General features: G+C 48.0%; 1 protein-coding gene across 26 annotated transcripts in view; it reads left to right on the plus strand.

The window, feature by feature from the left end:
- Positions 1-703: 703 nt before the first annotated feature.
- Positions 704-16335, plus strand: part of CATSPERG (cation channel sperm associated auxiliary subunit gamma) — a 31194-nt gene continuing 15562 nt past the window's right edge. For 12 of the 26 annotated variants that reach the window (XR_009491387.1, XR_009491388.1, XM_059877524.1 and 9 more), the window contains exons 1-6: positions 2251-2699; positions 7336-7480; positions 7840-7969; positions 8149-8221; positions 9229-9384; positions 16117-16288. Coding sequence is in view for 24 of the 26 variants with exons in the window: in XM_059877524.1 (XP_059733507.1) it covers positions 2301-2699; positions 7336-7480; positions 7840-7969; positions 8149-8221; positions 9229-9384; positions 16117-16288 (1075 nt within the window). In the remaining 2 variants the exon portion in view is untranslated. Of the gene's footprint in view, positions 886-1137; positions 2700-7335; positions 7481-7839; positions 7970-8148; positions 8222-9228; positions 9385-16116; positions 16289-16335 lie in introns of those variants that run through there. The other 14 variants (XM_024979054.2, XM_024979047.2, XM_059877529.1 and 11 more) reach the window with 14 other exon arrangements.

The raw sequence follows: 16335 nt of genomic DNA on the forward strand, positions 1-16335 counted from the left end.
TTGCAGTCCATGGGACTCTCAAGAGTCTTCTCCAACACCACAGTTCAAAAGCATCAATTCTTTGGCGCTCAGCTTTCTTCACAGTCCAACTCTCACATCCATACCTGACTTCAGGGAATCTAAATCCCTGGGGGTGGAGCCTAAACCTGTTTTAACAAGCCCTTCTGATTGAGTCTAATGCACTCTGAAGTTTGAAAACCACTGGAGTTTAAAGTCAGCTTTGCAGTCCATCAAAAAGTCATGGTCTGGGGAATTCCCTGGCGGTTCAGTGGCAAGGACTCCAGCTTCCACTGCAGGGGGCTCAGGTTCAGTCACTGGTGGGGTAACTATGATCCCAGCAGCAAAATAAAATAAAAAGACAGTCTGAGTCCTTAACTAGTAGGCGTCAGAGTACCAGTGAAAACTGTTAACTTATTGAATATTTATTTGTGCCAGGTAGTCTTCACGTGTTATCTTATTGACTTCTCAAGACAACGCTATGATATGACTGCCTTTGTCTTTGTTCTGCAGAGGAGGGTTTTAAACCGCATTCAGATTAATTTCCCACACGGAGCCCTAATTTTTTTTTCACTAGAATTGTGATATCAAAGTCTGATTGGGTAGAAGGATAAGTAGGCCAGAACGACCAATAGGAACTCCCTGAAGGCCTTCCTATCACAAACTTCGTCCGCAGCTCCCTCTGCAGTCCAGGGCCCGCGCCGAGTTCTCCCTCCCTCTGTCCCTTAAGCCTTAAACGCTAGTCGGGAAGCGCGTTGCCACGGAGACAGGCGTGCCTCGCGAAAAACAGAAGTCGGTTGTGGAAGTGTAGGCGGCCATTTTGAGACCGGGCAAGAGGGGCGGGACTGGAGCGGCAGTGACGGTTGACCGGTTTTAACTTAGTGACTGGTACCACCGGGCAGGGAGAAGAGGGAGTGCCTGGGGCCTCCCTGGGAGGGATGCAGGGGGTGGGGGCGGGGTTAAGAAGGGGAGGAGAGGGGCGGGGGGAGGCGAGGCGGGGAAAGGCTGAGGAAAAGGAGGAGAGTCCAGGGACTGGGCACAGGACGGGCAGGGCGGAGAGAGGGCGGGGCGAGGTGCCTGGTGAGGCCAAGAGAGGAAGCAGGGCGATGAATAGGGGCGGGGCTAGAAGAGGCGGAGCTTAGAGCTGGGCTATCCAGGGCATGGAAAGAGGTGGCGAGAAGAGGGGAGACAAGGTACCGCGGTTCAGGGGGAAGGTGAGGACCGAGAAAGTGCTGACAGACAAGGCAGCGCCGGCAGGGAACGAGGAGGTGCAGGGCGAAGAGAGGGTGCGGAGCGATCGGAAGGCCAATGGCGAGGAGAGTTCCCAAGGCAAAGAAAGGGTCGCCAACGAGAAGGGGCGGGGTCACAGGTGGGGGCGGGGCAAAGAACGGGCTTGGGAAGAACATCTCCCCCAGGATGAGGGGGGAGGGCGGATCGATAAGGGAAGGGACAAGGCGCAGAAGACTAGCGAGGGGCAAGCTACAGGCGAGAAGTCGAAGCGAGGACAGGGGAAGAGGTGGGGCGTGGGGAAGGTACAGGTTCGGGAGAGGGACGGGTCTAGAGGCAGGATCTTGTACCTACGCAGGGCCCGAGCACGGAGAAAGGGGCGGTGCGGAGAAATGTGGGGGGGCGGGGCAAGACGTGGGGGCGGAGCCAGGCCCAGGTATGCGAGGAGAGGAACTGGGGGCAATAAGTGGGGCATAGCTAAACCGGGAAACAGAAATAGAGACCGACTGAAGAGTAGGTGTCGGAGGCAGAGCACAGGCAGAGCAAAGAAGGATAGGGCAAAGTTAAGGGGTGAGGCTGGGAGGCGGGGCGAAACCAGAGGTAGGGGCATGGCCAGGAGCAACAGTAGGGGAGAGCCCTGGAGTAGCCGCAGAGGCGGGGTCCGGAAGAGCAGTAGTTGCCCGCCGGAGGTCTGGAGCAGAGGTGGAACCAGGAGCAAGAACAGGAGAGAAGCCAGGAGCAAGAGCACAGGCGGAGCCGGGAGCAAAAACAGGAGAGAAGCCAGGAGCGAGAGCAGGAGAGGAACGTGGAGCAAGAACAGGCGAGAAGCCAGGAGCGAGAGCAGGAAAGGAACCTGGAGCAAGAACAGGACCGGAGCCAGGAGCAAAAGTAGGAGTGAGGCTAGGAGCAAGAATAGGGGTGGGGCCAGACATCTGAGCAGAGGCGGGACCAGGAGCAGGGACTGGGCGGGGCGCAGGAAGAAGGCGGGATCTAAGACGGCGCCTACCAAGAACAGTCTGGCCGGCTGGTGACCTCCGCCTTCCCCAGGTTGAAGCCACGTTACCCACTTGCCCGAGATGTTCCCTGTTGGCCCTGCTCCGTGGCCGAGGCTCCGAGTCCTGTGGGCGCTGTGGGCACTGCTGGTGGTGCTGTTGGCACCGTGGAGGTTGTGGGCGATACAGGAAACCCAGGAGTGCACCTGGCAGGTTGTCCTGAACAACTTAGAGTCAGTAGGCAAGAACGACGCGATTGATCATTTCGTCGATCAAGAGCTGTACACAGTGGACAAAGTGTTCGACCTGCTAGTGGACGCGCCCATCGACCGGGACGAGGTGAGGGGACTGGGGGCAGACGAATGGGAGAGGCCCTGGAGCTGCACCCTTCTGGGCTCTGGACATTTGCTCACCATCTCCTTGCAGACATACTTGGGCTTTCCTTACTACCTGAAGATCAACTACTCCTGCACAGGAGAGGTGGTGAGTGGGTGCGGGGGCAGGGGATGTTCATTCTGTTGGGGCCTCAGTTTTCCCCCTTTCTAACATTTAAATAGGCATGCCACCATTGAACCCTAGGGACCTTAAAGATTCAAGAAGATTCCTGGTATCTCACCAGGCACATAGTTCGTGCTTGTTAGCTTTTAATTTCCATTAAAAAAAAAAGAAAAGAAAAAAACCAGAGAGATACTCCCTGGTGGTCCAGTGGTTAAGACTGAAAGCTTCCACTGCAGGAGGCACAGGTTGGGCCCCTGGTCAGGGAACTAGGATCCCACATGCCAGATATTGGGGTCAAAAAGAAAAAGAAACAGATATTTTCCTCATAAAGTAAAGAAAATATTTTTTTAACTGAGATAGAATTCACTTGTCCTAAAATTCACCATTTAAAAATATACAGTTCAAGAGTTCCCTGGTGGTCCAGTGGCTAGGAGTCCCGGCTTGGTGTGCAGGGAGCATAGGTTTGATCCCTGGTTGGGGAACTAAAATTCTGTAAGCTGCCCCTGGAGACCACTAATCTGTTTTCTACTTCTGTGAAATTGTTTATTCTGGACATTTCATATAAGAATGGAATCAAGCAATATGTGGCCTTTTGTACCTGACTTCTTCCACTTAACATGTTTTCAAGACCCATCCATAACATGGATCAGTATTTCCTTTTTATGGCTGAGTCACCGATGCAATGGACTTGAACTTGGGCAAGCTTTGGGAGATGGTGAGGGACAGGAAGGCCTGGCATGCTGCAGTCCATGGAGTTACAGAGTCAGACACGATTGGGCGACTGAACAACAATATTCAGTTGTATGGATGTGCTACATTTTGCTTAGCCATTCATTAAGTGATAGTGATTTGAGTTATTTCCACTTTGGGGGTGGTTATTATGAATGATGCTGTGTTTGTGTAAGCATCTGTTTTCAGTTCCCTTCAGTATATACCTAGGAAATGAATTTCTGGGTCATATGATAACTCTGTTTAACTTTTGAGGACCTGCTGGGCTGTTTTCCAAAGCAAATCCATGTCATTTTACATTCTTATAAACCATATATGAGGGATCCAGTTTTTCTATATTGTCATTTGTTGTTGTCCATTTCTTTGATTCTTGCCATCTAATATGTGCGAAATGGTATCTCAGTGTGGTTTTGATTTGCATTTGCCTCATAACTAATGATGTTGAACATCTTTTCATATGCCCATTAGCATATGCCCACTTATCTGTCTTCTTAGGAGAAATGTCTGTTCAGATCCTTTGCCCATTTAAAAACTGGGTTATTTGTCTTTTTATTGTCACATTATAAAATTTCTTTTTAAATACTGGAAAGTAGTTCCTTCTCAGATATATAATTTGTAAATATTTTTCACTTTCCATGTCTTTTCACTTTCTTAATGATGTCCTTTAAAGCACTAAAGCTTTACATTTATTGAGATATAATTCACATATCATACAATGGCACCACAGTTTTAATTTTTGATAAAGCCCAATTATCAATTTTTTTTTTCATTTGTTGCGGGTCCTTTTGGTGTTGTCTAAGGCTTTACCTAACCAGAAGTCATGAAAATTTACTCCCATGTTTTCTTCTAAGAGTTTGTTTGTTTGTTTTAGGTCTTATGTTCAGGCCTTTGATTCATTTTGAGTTAGTTTTTGTATATGGTGTGAGGTAGGGGTCTAATTTTTACCTATGAATATCCAGTTATGCCAGGACTGAAAAGATTATTCTTTCCTCATTGAATTGTCTTGACATCCTTGTCAAAGATCAGTTGACCATAAGTATAAGGGTATATTTCTGGATATGATTCTATTCCATTGTTCTATATGTCCATATGCCAGCACCACACTGTTTTGGTTACTGTAGCTTTGTATTAATTTTCAAATTGGGAAGTTTGAGTCCTCCAAGTTTGTTCTTCCTTAAGATTGCTTTGGCTGAAATAAGCAGAATGTGGTGGTTTAGAACTGAAATTCTGAAGGCTACAGACCTGGGTTTGAATCTACCGTGGACTCATATTATCTGGAGGAAGTACAGCATGATTGTGAATCCTTTGAGCTCTGAAGCCAGGCTACCTGGTTTCAAACACCAGTCTGCTCATAACAGCTGAGTGATCTCAGGCAAGTCACTTAACTTCTCTGTACCAAAGTCTCCTCATCTTTAACAAGGCTACAATAATGATCGTACCCACTTCATGAAATGATTAAATATGTGTGAAGCACTGAGCACAGTGGCTGGTTCATAGAAAGTGAACACTAGCAATAAGTTCTAGAGTGTGACCTGGGCAGAGAGTTGACTCCATCAACCTTCTCTCCTTATCTGTGAAAGCCTGATAGTCATTCCTTTATCTGTTTATGCAACACTGAACTCTGAGTCGGACCCTCTTTTTTTTTTTTTTTTCCCACAACGGGGTGGGGAAGCAGTACAGTGATAAACAATGTGGCCTGAATTTTCTTCTGGATTCAGCCCACCAGGGAAGCAGACAATCAACAAGTAAATACAGAAAACAACTTAATAGTGTAATCAGTGCAAAGATGAAAATAAAATAAGGTGAAGGCGTTAGCTGGAATGGTTGGGGAAGATCTCTGAAGAGCTTGAGCAGAGGCCTGAATGATGAAAAGGGAGAGAACTGGGGAAAACATTGGAGCCTAGGGAACAGCAGGTGCAGCAGCCCTGAAATAGGACCGAAGCCCGTGTATATGAGGAACCGCCCAGAGCCCATGTGTGGCTGGAGCAGACTAAGCAAGGGGGACAGTGGGAGGGGAGAGTGAGACCTGGCTTTCTCTCTAGTGAGATGAAGCCATGAGGTTTTGAACAGAGGAGGGATGCAATGGTATTCAGGTGTTAACAGGCTGAATGGGGGGCAGAGCAGGAGCAAGGAGACAGGGAGGAGGCTGATGCTTGGTCCAGACAAGAGTTAAGGGTGGACAGCACCAGGGCAGTTGTGGCCAGTATAGCCCTGATAAGGAAGAGGTCCCCAACACACCCACACCTGCTCCCCTGTGATTGGAAGCCAGAGGTAGGGCTGGGACAGGTATAGGGGGCAGGATTGAAAGGGCCTGGGCTGAGGCATTCCTCAGGATGAAGGCCTGTGCCAAAGGAATCAGACTAATTTTAATTAAATCTCCCACCCGTGTCTCATAGCTCCCCCCACACCCCTGCCCACAGTGACTTGAGCACAGCTGTCTCTTGGGGTTGCCTCCAAGCCTTTTCTAATGCTCTTCTAGAGACTTCCCTGGTGGTCCAGTGGTTAAGACTCCATACTCCCAGTGCCAGGAGCTTGGGTTTGATCACTCATCAGGGACCTGCATACCGCATGGTCTGGCCAAAAAATGAAATGTTAATGCTGTTCTATACCCTAGAACCGGCTTTCCCTGGTAGTTCAGCTGGTAAAGAATCCGCCTGCAATGCAGGAGACCCCTGTTTGATTCCTGAGTTGGGAAGATCCTCTGGAGAAGGGATAGGCTATCCACTCCAGTATGCATGGGCTTCCCTGGTGGCTCAGATGGTAAAGAATCCTCCTGCAGTGTAGGAGACCTGGGTTCCATCCCTGGGTTGGGAAGATCCCCTGGAGGAGGGCATGGCAACCCACTCCAGTATTCTTGCCTGGAGAATCCCCATGGACGGAGGACCGTGGCAGGCTACAGTTCATGGGATCACAGAGTTGGACACAACTGAATGACTAAGCACAGCACAGCACATACCCTAGAATACATGTCTTCCTCCTTCCATCTCCATGCTAAGTCAGGGGTCCCCAAACTCTGGGATCTAACGCTTGATGTTCTGAGGTGGAGCTGATGTAATAATAATAGAAATAAAGTGCACAATAAATGTAATGCACTTGAATCATACTGAAACCTTCCTCCCACCCCCCAACCCTGGTCAGTGGAAAAATTTAGTCCCCACTAAACTGGTCCCTGGTGCTAAAAAGGTTGGGGACTGCTGCTCTAAGCCCTGCCCTCCCTTATTAGCCCAGCCAGGATCCTGGCATTTCTGGGAGGTTGTCCCTGGCCGCCCGGTCACCCTCGTCCCTAGTTCCTTTCTGTCTAACTGCCCCTGCCTGCCTGCTTGCTAAGTCACCTCACTCATGATTGACCCTTTGTGACCCTATGGACTGTAGCCCCTCCAGGCTCCTCTGTCTGTGGGATTCTCCAGGCAAGAATACTGGAGTGGGTTGCCATGCCTTTCTCCAGGGGCTAACTGCCCCATCATATCCCAGATCCCAGTCCCTAAACCAGAAGCCCCAAGAGTGAGAATGGAATCCCTGAAGTGAGGGAAGATGCTGCTAGTAGTTATGGGTGCCAGGTGCTCCCACCTTTACATTTTTGTTTATCCCACGCTTTCTTGCCCTATGCATTCCCTATGTCTAATTTCTGTCTGAGGACCTTGCTCTGGACTCACCTCCTCCGGGAAGACCTCCTGACTCCCTCCCAGCCGAAAGCACTTCCACCCTTCTCCTAGACTGGTCCCGTCCCCCTCCTGAGCCCCAAACCTAGAACATGTTCTCTGACCTTCCCACGATGGAGAGTCTGTTCTCCTGACCCAGCCTAGGAAGAAGGCAGGCTAGTAAAGGTTGGGTCAAGGCAGGGGGACCCACAGGCTCTCTTAAGGGCACCCCTGTGGGGCCATCTCGCCCTCAGTCCTCTGAGGCCCTGGTCCGCAAGGGCCACCTGACAGGGCTGAAGCCAGTGGTGCTGGTCACCTTCCAGTCCCCAGTCAACTTCCATCGCTGGAAGATAGAGCAGCTGCAGATCCAGATGGAGGCAGCCCCCTTCCGCAGCCCAGGTGAGCCTGGATGGTCACAGCCTGCCTGGTGGGTGGGGGCGTGGCCGTGTGGGCGTGGCCAGGGAACCTCAGCAGGGTTCATGGTCTCAAGGGGCGGCTAGGAACATCAGAGGGGCCTATGACCTGATGGGGATGTGGGGATGGTTGGGGGCCTCACAGGGATCTCTGACCTGGGAGGGGGGTGGCCAAGGAGGCCTCAGCAGGTTCCGGGGCCCAGATGGGGCCACACAGAGGCCCCAGGGGTATCCATGGCTGAGAATGGAACATGCCAAGTTGTGGGGGGATCCCAGTGGTTTGTGGCCAGGGTGGGAGGAGGCTACTGGAAGGCCCCAGCAGCCTCAGTGCCCACCGCCTGCCAGCAGAGAGATGTGACGCAGAGGAGGTGTGTCTCATGAGCTGGTACACACCCATGCCCATCAAGAACGGCAGCGTTGTCATGCGCGTGGACGTTAGCAGCAATGGCCTGGGGCCCTTCATTCCCAATAAAAGGTGCCCTTTCCCGATCCCGGGCTGGGTGAGGTGTGGAGACTCTGGGAGGGGCTTCCTAATTGGCGGATTCCCATAGAAGACAAGAGGGGTCCTCAGGGAGGGAAAGGGGCAGGGAAGAGGCTGTGAGCCCTGGCAGCAGCCGGAGCCCACACCCGTGCTTGCCCCACACCCACCTCCAGGTTTCATGTGAACATCAACGGCTTCCTGGAGAGAGGGCGAGACCACGAACTCCAATTCACTGTGGGAAATGAGGTGAGGGGGCCCCGGTGATGGGAAGCGCCCTGGTGCCATGCTCTGCTAAGTACATGTTAAGTCTTGACAGTGACCTGTGAGAGAAGGTCCTCTAACATACCCATTTTAAAGAGTAGCAAACTGAGGCCCCAAAAGGATGGAGCCATTTGCCCACAGACTTGAAACTGTGTCCACCTGACTCCTGCACCCATATTCTTAATCACAGTGCATTCATTCATTCAGTAGGCACTTCCTGAGCACAGAGTGTGGCACCACAGGAACATAACAGTGAACACACAGACCCAAATCCGTGCCTTCTCTTTGAGCTGACAGTCTAGTGGGAGAGACAGACACCAGACCAGCACACATGAGATCAGGTCAATCCCATAGCAGGTTAAAGTGCAGTCAGTGTGCTGGAGAGAATTCAGACTGAGGGGAATTAGATCTCTGTAAGAGGGGGTGGTGGGGGCTTCCCAGGTGGCTTAGGGCTAAAGAATCCATCTGCCAATGCAGAAGACACAGGAGACATGGGTTTGATTCCTGGGTCAGGAAGATTCCCTGGAGTAAGAAATGGCAACCCACTGTGGTATTTTTGCCTGGGAAATCCCATGGACAGAGGAGACTTGTGGGCTACAGTCCATAGGGTCACAGAGAGTCAGACACAGCTGAGCACACACACAGGAGGGGACAGCAGTGTTTATATGGATGCTCAAGAAAGGTGTAGTTGAAGTCGACATTTGAGTACAGTCTTGGTGGAACAGGGGCAGGAATTACATGGTTACTAGAAGAGCATTTCGGGTAGAGGGAACAGTTGGTATAAAGGCTCTGAGAACCAGTGAGGAAGCCCATGTGGCCGGGAGAAAGTGAGCAAGGGGGAGAGTGGTGGAGGATGAGGTCAGAGAGGTGATGGAGGCAAATTGCACATGGCCTTGTGAGTCAGGGTAAGTTCTTTAGGTTTTATCTTAAACGAGACAGAACCGTGGGAAGAGAGGGGCTTGTTGAGCAGCCCTCTGGCCCCTGCCCCACAGCTCTTCCATCTGATACCCCGGCACTTTGTGAATGTCCCGTCGAGGCCGCTGTGGTACACTGTGGACCAGACACCCGTGCTCATCCTGGGCGGCATCCCTGAGGAGAAGGCCATCCTACTGACCGACACAAACTTCAAGGACTTCTTTCTCGTGGAGGTGAGTCACTGCAGGGCAGGTGGTGGGCTGGGTTCCAGCTCCTAAAGTGGAAAGGGGCCCAGAGCCACGGAAGGGGTCCCCAAAGGTACACCAAAGCCCAGAAGAGGCAGATAACATCAACAAAAGACAGACTCTGCAGGCTGGGTTCAAATCCTCCTTCTGCCACCTCCTGGCTGTGTGATGTTGGGCAAGTCGCTTCACCTACCCTGGCCTCAGATTCCCCATTTGTAAAATGGGAACGATATTTATATTTACCTTACAGAATGATTCTGAGAATGATACAAATGCATAGCAGTCAGACCCAGAATGAGTAATATGGGAGTTGAAGCTATTATTTATAGGTCACCATTTGTAGTTCTGAAATCCCAAATCTTTGAAATGGCATTTTCACAATTCAAGGCTAAAACACATTTGTCAAGAAACTCTGACTTGAGCTAACAAAGACTTCTTCTTCTTTTTTTTTAATCTTTATGCATTCTATTTAATAATATTCTGATGCTGCCCTGCAGAAATATTAAGGAATTTGATTATGGGGTGCTGCCCCAGGCCTCATTGGGTGTTTGGGTGGTATATATGTGCCATGATGTGTGCTCAGTCACTCAGTCATATCCAATACTTTTGTAGCCCACCAGGCTCCTCTGTCCATGGGATTTTCCAGGCAAGAATAGTAGAATGGTTTGCCATTTCCTAATCCAGGGGATCTTCCCGATCCAGGGGGCTCCAGCATCTCCTGCATTACAGGTGGATTCTCTACTCCTGAGCCACTGAGGAAGCCTCATATATGTGTCATCTTACCTTCTAAACACTGGAAAATTCTGAATTTCAATATACACCTGGCATCTAGGGTTTCAAATTTGGCTTTGTGAGCCTATATTACTTCCAAAACATGGAAGTAGTATCTGAAGCAGGGTCCTTTCAGTGTGAAAGACAAACATGTTTGGGTTAATTGCAGTTGTAGACAGAACTCCAAACCAGTTTGGTTTCAGCAGAGAAATGGGATTGAATAGGTGCACCCAACTGCAAAGCCTGGACACAGAGCAGCCTGCAGGCCTGGCTTGATTCAGGGCTCGAATGAGGACTCCAACTTTCAGCTTCACTTCTTCTGGATTAACTCCATCCTCAAAGTGATTCATATCATCCCAGCTCATAGGCAGAGAAAGGAAGCACCTCTTAAAAAAATTCCTGAAATTTATTTGCTTGGTCCTGATGGCCCCAGCTTGGGTCATGTGTCCCAAAAGAATGGAGCGTGCCAGCTGGCTTAGCACGGGTCATGAGAAGACAAGAGACAGTGAAAGGATGACTCCCCCGGAGTGAAATCAGGGTAGCTTTGCCACATGCTGGGGGGACAAGATGCTGGTTAATTTTGTCTAAGATAACAATGTGCACTACAGCAACCCCTAAAGACTGCTTGAACCTCCTCCCATCAAAGTTGAAAGTGCCATCCATGATTTCTTTTTTTTTTAATATTTGTTTGGCTGCATCAGGTCTTAGTTGCAGCGCACGGGATCTTCATTGCATCACGTGGCATCTTTTGTACTGTGGCCCATGGGATTAGTTGCTCCAAGGCATGTAGGATCTTAGTTCCTCCACTAGGGATAGAACCCACGTCCCCTGCATTGAATGGCAGATTTTTAGCCACTGGACCACCAGTGAAGTCCTCCCACACATTGATTTCTGACAGCGCCACGTGGGTTAATGTTCTCTCAGTTCCCTCTGGCTCTGAATTCCTGCTTCTGTTGAACTCCTCCTGTTTATAGAACATCTCTGGTCTATAGAGCTGTCCTGTCAGTTCGCTCTCTGCTTCTCACTCAGGTCTTTGCAGACCTTGTTCAGTTTTCACGCTCCTGACGCAAACACACCCACAGGAGAGATGTAGCCAATGAATTCTGCTGAAGAGATTTGGAGGGCAAAGGAGGGGAGTTAAGTCATGAGAATTAAAGGGGCAATTTGAACTTCAGGCATCCTTTTTTTTTTTTTTAATTTATCAAGATGAAAATCATAAAATTCATAAAATTCACCATTTTAAAGTGAACAGTGTAGTACCATTGAATATGTTGGTATTGTGCAATCACCAATTCTATTTCCAAGGGATTTCCGTCACTCCAAAATCAAAGTCTATTTATTGTCATTTTTTAACCAGAAGGACTTTTCCCACATTGCTGTCTCTGCTGTTTTCCCTCTTTCTTCCTGTTTCACACCTCAGCACTCCTGTCAACTGCCCCTAGGATCTCATAAGAACAACCCCTGCCCCTCCCCCCGCCCCGTCCCCCCACACACACTATGCAGCTATCGTCAGCCCTGTGTTGGTCATGTTTAGATGCTGTAACAGGAATTCCCCAGAAGTCTAGTGATTAGGATTCCAGGCTTTCACAGCTGTGGCCCAGGTTCAATCCCTGGTCAGAGAACATTCCAGAAGCTGAATGGTGCATCCAAAAAAAAAAAAAAAATTAATAGATGCTGTATCAAAGAGACCCCTGAGAGAGAACAGCTTAAATGGATGGTATTGCTCATTTGCCAAACAGTCCAGATGTGAGAAACCCCAATCTCTTTTACTTTCCTGCTTCACCATCCTCTAGGCCCCAGGTGTTGATCTTACCCGTGTGACTGGAGCTGCATCATGCCCATGTCCATATTGAAGCCAGCTTGGAAGGAGAAAGAGCAGAAGTGAAGGGCAAGCTATTTTCTCTTAAGCAAGTTTCACTTGCAGTCACATTCCATTGCTGAGGAATTAGTCAGTTGGCAACATGTACTTCAAGGGAGCCTGGGAAGTCTAATTTCCACCTGGCTGGCACATACTCTGCTAAAACTCCATTACCAAGGAAAATGGGAGAAATGGAGTTGAGCCCAACTAGCTACCTGCCAAAGATGGAAGAGGGAATTTGTTGGTTCATGTAACCAAAAAAATTCAGGACTTCAGGTCCAGTTTGATCCAGGATTTCAAACAGTGTCACCAAATCTGAGTCTCTCTCTCTCTCTCCAGTTCTCAAACCTGGTTCCTCTGTATTGACTTTCAGTTCAGTTCAATTCAGTTCAGTCACTCAGTCACGTCCAACTCTTTGCGACCCCATGGACTGCAGCACGCCAGGCTTCCATGTCCACCACCAACTCCCAGAGCTTGCTCAAATGATTGACTTTATGCTCAAACATCTCTGGACTTGGAACTGCAGAGGTTGCATCTTCTCAGGCCCACATCCAGTGGGAAATATCTTTCCCATTATCTTCTAACCCTCAAATCACAAGATTCCTTCCACTTGGTGTGGCTCACCATTCGCCCACCTTGACTCAGTCATTGTGGTCAGAGAATCCCAACAGGCTGCTTGTTGGGGGAAATGAGTCAGAACTCTCAAACACTGCTCAAATAAGAAATGCAAAAAAAAAAAATCCAGCTGACTCACAGCTTTTCTTTTTCTCAGGCATGTGGAGGAAGAGGGGAGATGTGATGATCTTCTAGTTTAACAAAGAAATTTTCCAAGTATTTCTTCCAGAAAACAGAGGCAGCACTTTAAATATTAACAGGGCAATACATTGTGATATCCAATCAAAATGACAGATTGTGAGGGTGCACGTTAGTTTGCCCAGGCATAGCAACAAAGTCTGTAGTCTGCAGAAATCTCATGTACTGAATAGATAGGGAAGTGAGAATGTTTATGTTCCTCTTAACTTGGTAAAATTTCCCTTAGCAGCAGAGCCTAGAGTTTTATTTTGATTTATACTTTTTTTTCTTTTTCTTTTTTTTTACATCCACATACTTAAATTCTCCACAAGACATTCATCACTATTAGATATTTTTCATGTTTATTTGTTTTGTGTTTGCTTTCCATCACAGAATTTAAGCTCTTATCTCTCAACAAGGAATCTGTTTGTCTCCTTCAGTGTTGCATTGCCAGGTCCTCAAACATTGTCTCAATATTCTAGGACAATACTTCCATTGTCTTTATAGGCTCTAAGAAATCTGCTCTTACTTCTCTGACCTTATCTCCAACTACCTCCTCCCTGGCTCACTACTCTACTTACAAAGAACAATTTGCTGTTTCTTTGCCAGCCTCCCTCTTTCTTCAGGTCTTTGCTCAAAAGTTACCTTCTCACTCAGGCTTTCTCAATTTGGGAACTTAAAATTGCAGCCCCTTACCCTTTGCCTCTTTACTTGCTTAATTTGTTTCCAAATTACCAAATTGTTATATACAGTTACAATTGTATATTACAATTGTATATTTTCTTATTGCCTGTTCGCCTCATGAAGGCTTTGCTGAACCCCCAAGCCTACAGCACAAAACAAAAAATGTTTATTAAATGAATGGGTTTGTGAAATAATTGCTTAAATGAATATCAGATGTGAAATTATTTGCATGTGTAAGGTATCATTATGGGCAGTAAAATTATCTATGTTAATAAGTAATCTTAACTTCAGTATTCATGCTTTAATTCTTCACATTTCGGGCATGGAGTCCTACACACGACAGACTCCGATTTATACTTTTTAAAAGTAAAAAATAAATTTTTCTTGTCTTCATTGCACAGCATGTGGGATCTTAGTTCCCCAACCAGGAATCGAACCCATGCCCTGGACATTGAAAGCTCTGAGTCTTAACCACTGGACCACTGGGAAATCTCTGATTTACACTTTTTGTTGGAAAAGTTAGTAGAAAATTCCACTTTCTAGTGGAAATTTTCAGTCAAACACATAAGTAGAGAGAATTGTATGATGAACCCAGCTTCAATAATTAACATTTTGCTTTTTTTTGCCCTACTTTTTTCCCCCTAGAATGTTTGAAAGAAAATTCTAGCCATCATACCATTTCACTCGTAAATTCTGGGAATACTTGAGGAAATATCTCTAACACATTAGGACTTTTAAGAAATAAAATCACAATGCCATTATGATGCCCAGCAAAATTAACAATAAGCCCCTAATATTGGATGGGCCAAAAAAATCATTTGGATTTTTTGGTAAGCTGTTACAGAAAAATCCAAATGATTTTTTTGGCCAATCCAATATCATCTGACCTGGTCATAGTTAAATTTCCCCCATTATCTAAAAATGTGTTTTATAGTTGGTTTGCTTGAATCAGGATGTGCACGTTGCATTTGGTTGTAAACTCTCTTAATTCTCTTCTCACCTATAAGTCTGCTCTCCCCCAACCCACAACCATCAATCACCTTTTTTTTTTCGGGTAATTTAAGAAGCCAGGCCTTTCGTCCTATAGAATTTGACTGTTTGCTGCTTTTTTTTTTTTGGCTGCTCTGGGTCTTCATTGCTGCACGTGGGCTTTCTCTAGTTGTGAACGGGGCTACTCTGGTGAATGCATACTACTCTGCAGTGCATGGGCTTCTCATTGCAGTGGCTTCTCTTATTGCAGAGCACTGGCTTGAGGCACGTGAGGGTTACTGGTTGCAGCTCAAGGGCTTAGTTGCTCCATAACATGTGGGATCTTCCTGGACCAGGATTGAACCCATGTCTCCTGCATTGGCAGGTGGATTCTTTACCACTGAGCCACCAGGGAAGCCCTGGCTGTTTTCCTCTTCATAGAATCAGTTAACTTATTCCTCTGACCTTATGTATTGAATATTAGTCTCAGGGTGCCATAATAAAATATAACAGACTGGGTGGCTTAAACACAGAAATTTATGTTCTTGTAGTTCTGGAGTCTGGAAGTCCAAGATCAAGGTGTCAGCAGGGTTGGTTTCTAGTGAGGCCTCTTTCCATGGCTTGCAGATGGCTACCTTCTCACTGTCCTCATGTGGCCTTTTCTCTGTGCATATGTGGAGAGAGAGATAGCTCTGGTGTCTCTTCCTCTTCTGATAAGGACACCAGTCCATTAGGATTAGGGCCCCATCCTTATAACCTCCCTGGACCCTAATTATCTTCTTTAAGGCCCCAACACAGTCATGTTGGGGGATAGAGCTTCAACATGTAAATTCTATCCGCAACACCCTATATTGCCTATAAACTGGTAGTGAGTTCTAGAAGCTTGGTTAAAGTTATACTCAGTCTTTTAGGCAAGAGCCCTTCATTGCTGGTGCTTTCCCACTGTTAATGATATTGCCAGTGTTAGTGATCAGTCAGTGAGTTCAGATAGCCAGTTGTTCAAATAGAATAGGATAGGGACTTGCCTGGTGGTCTAGTGACTAAGAATCCAACTGCCAGTGCAGGGGACATGGGTTTGATCCCTGGTCTTGGAAGATCCCACATGTTGCGGGGCAACTAAACCCATGAGCCAAAACTACTGAAGCCCGTGCTCTAGAGCCCATACTCTGCAACAGGAGAAGCCACTGCAATGAGAAGCCCTCGTACCACAACTAGAGAAAGCCCACATGCAGCAGCAAAGACCCAGTGTAGTCAAAAATAAATGAATATAAAAAACACAGAATAGTATTATTAAAATGTGCCTTAGGCCAAGCATGGAATCTTTTGGATCCACTTGAGGACAATCCTGACTGTAGCCTGGGGAACTAGCTGTGCTGAGCCCTGTTGAGTACATGGAGCACTGCCCAACTCCAGGGAGCATAGAAAGCCCCCACTGGCTCTGGCCTGGGTCACCTGCTTCCAGGGGAAGTTTGTTGGGGGAAGTTTGGCCACCAAGATGCTGCTGGAGGGTGAGCAGAAAGGGAGCCCTGGGGGCAGCCACATGTGTCCATCCCAAGCAGTGGTCAGAGCAGGTGCCTCCCCATAAGGCGGGACACGGGAGTGGAGATCAAGGCCACCTGCTCACCACTGGCTCCACTCCCCTGCAGTTGAGCATTGACAGTTGCTGGGTAGGCTCCTTCTACTGCCCCCAAGCCAGCTTCACCGCCACCATCTATGATGCCATTGCCACTGAGAGCACCCTCTTCATCCGGCAGAACCAGCTCATCTACTATTTCACAGGCACCTACACCACACTCTACGAGAACAATCATGGCAGCGGTGAGGGGTCACTGGCCGGGTCACATACCCGGGCGTCCTGGGCATCT

Source organism: Bos taurus, chromosome 18, assembly GCF_002263795.3.
Source record: "Bos taurus isolate L1 Dominette 01449 registration number 42190680 breed Hereford chromosome 18, ARS-UCD2.0, whole genome shotgun sequence".
NCBI classification, from domain to species: domain Eukaryota; kingdom Metazoa; phylum Chordata; class Mammalia; order Artiodactyla; family Bovidae; genus Bos; species Bos taurus.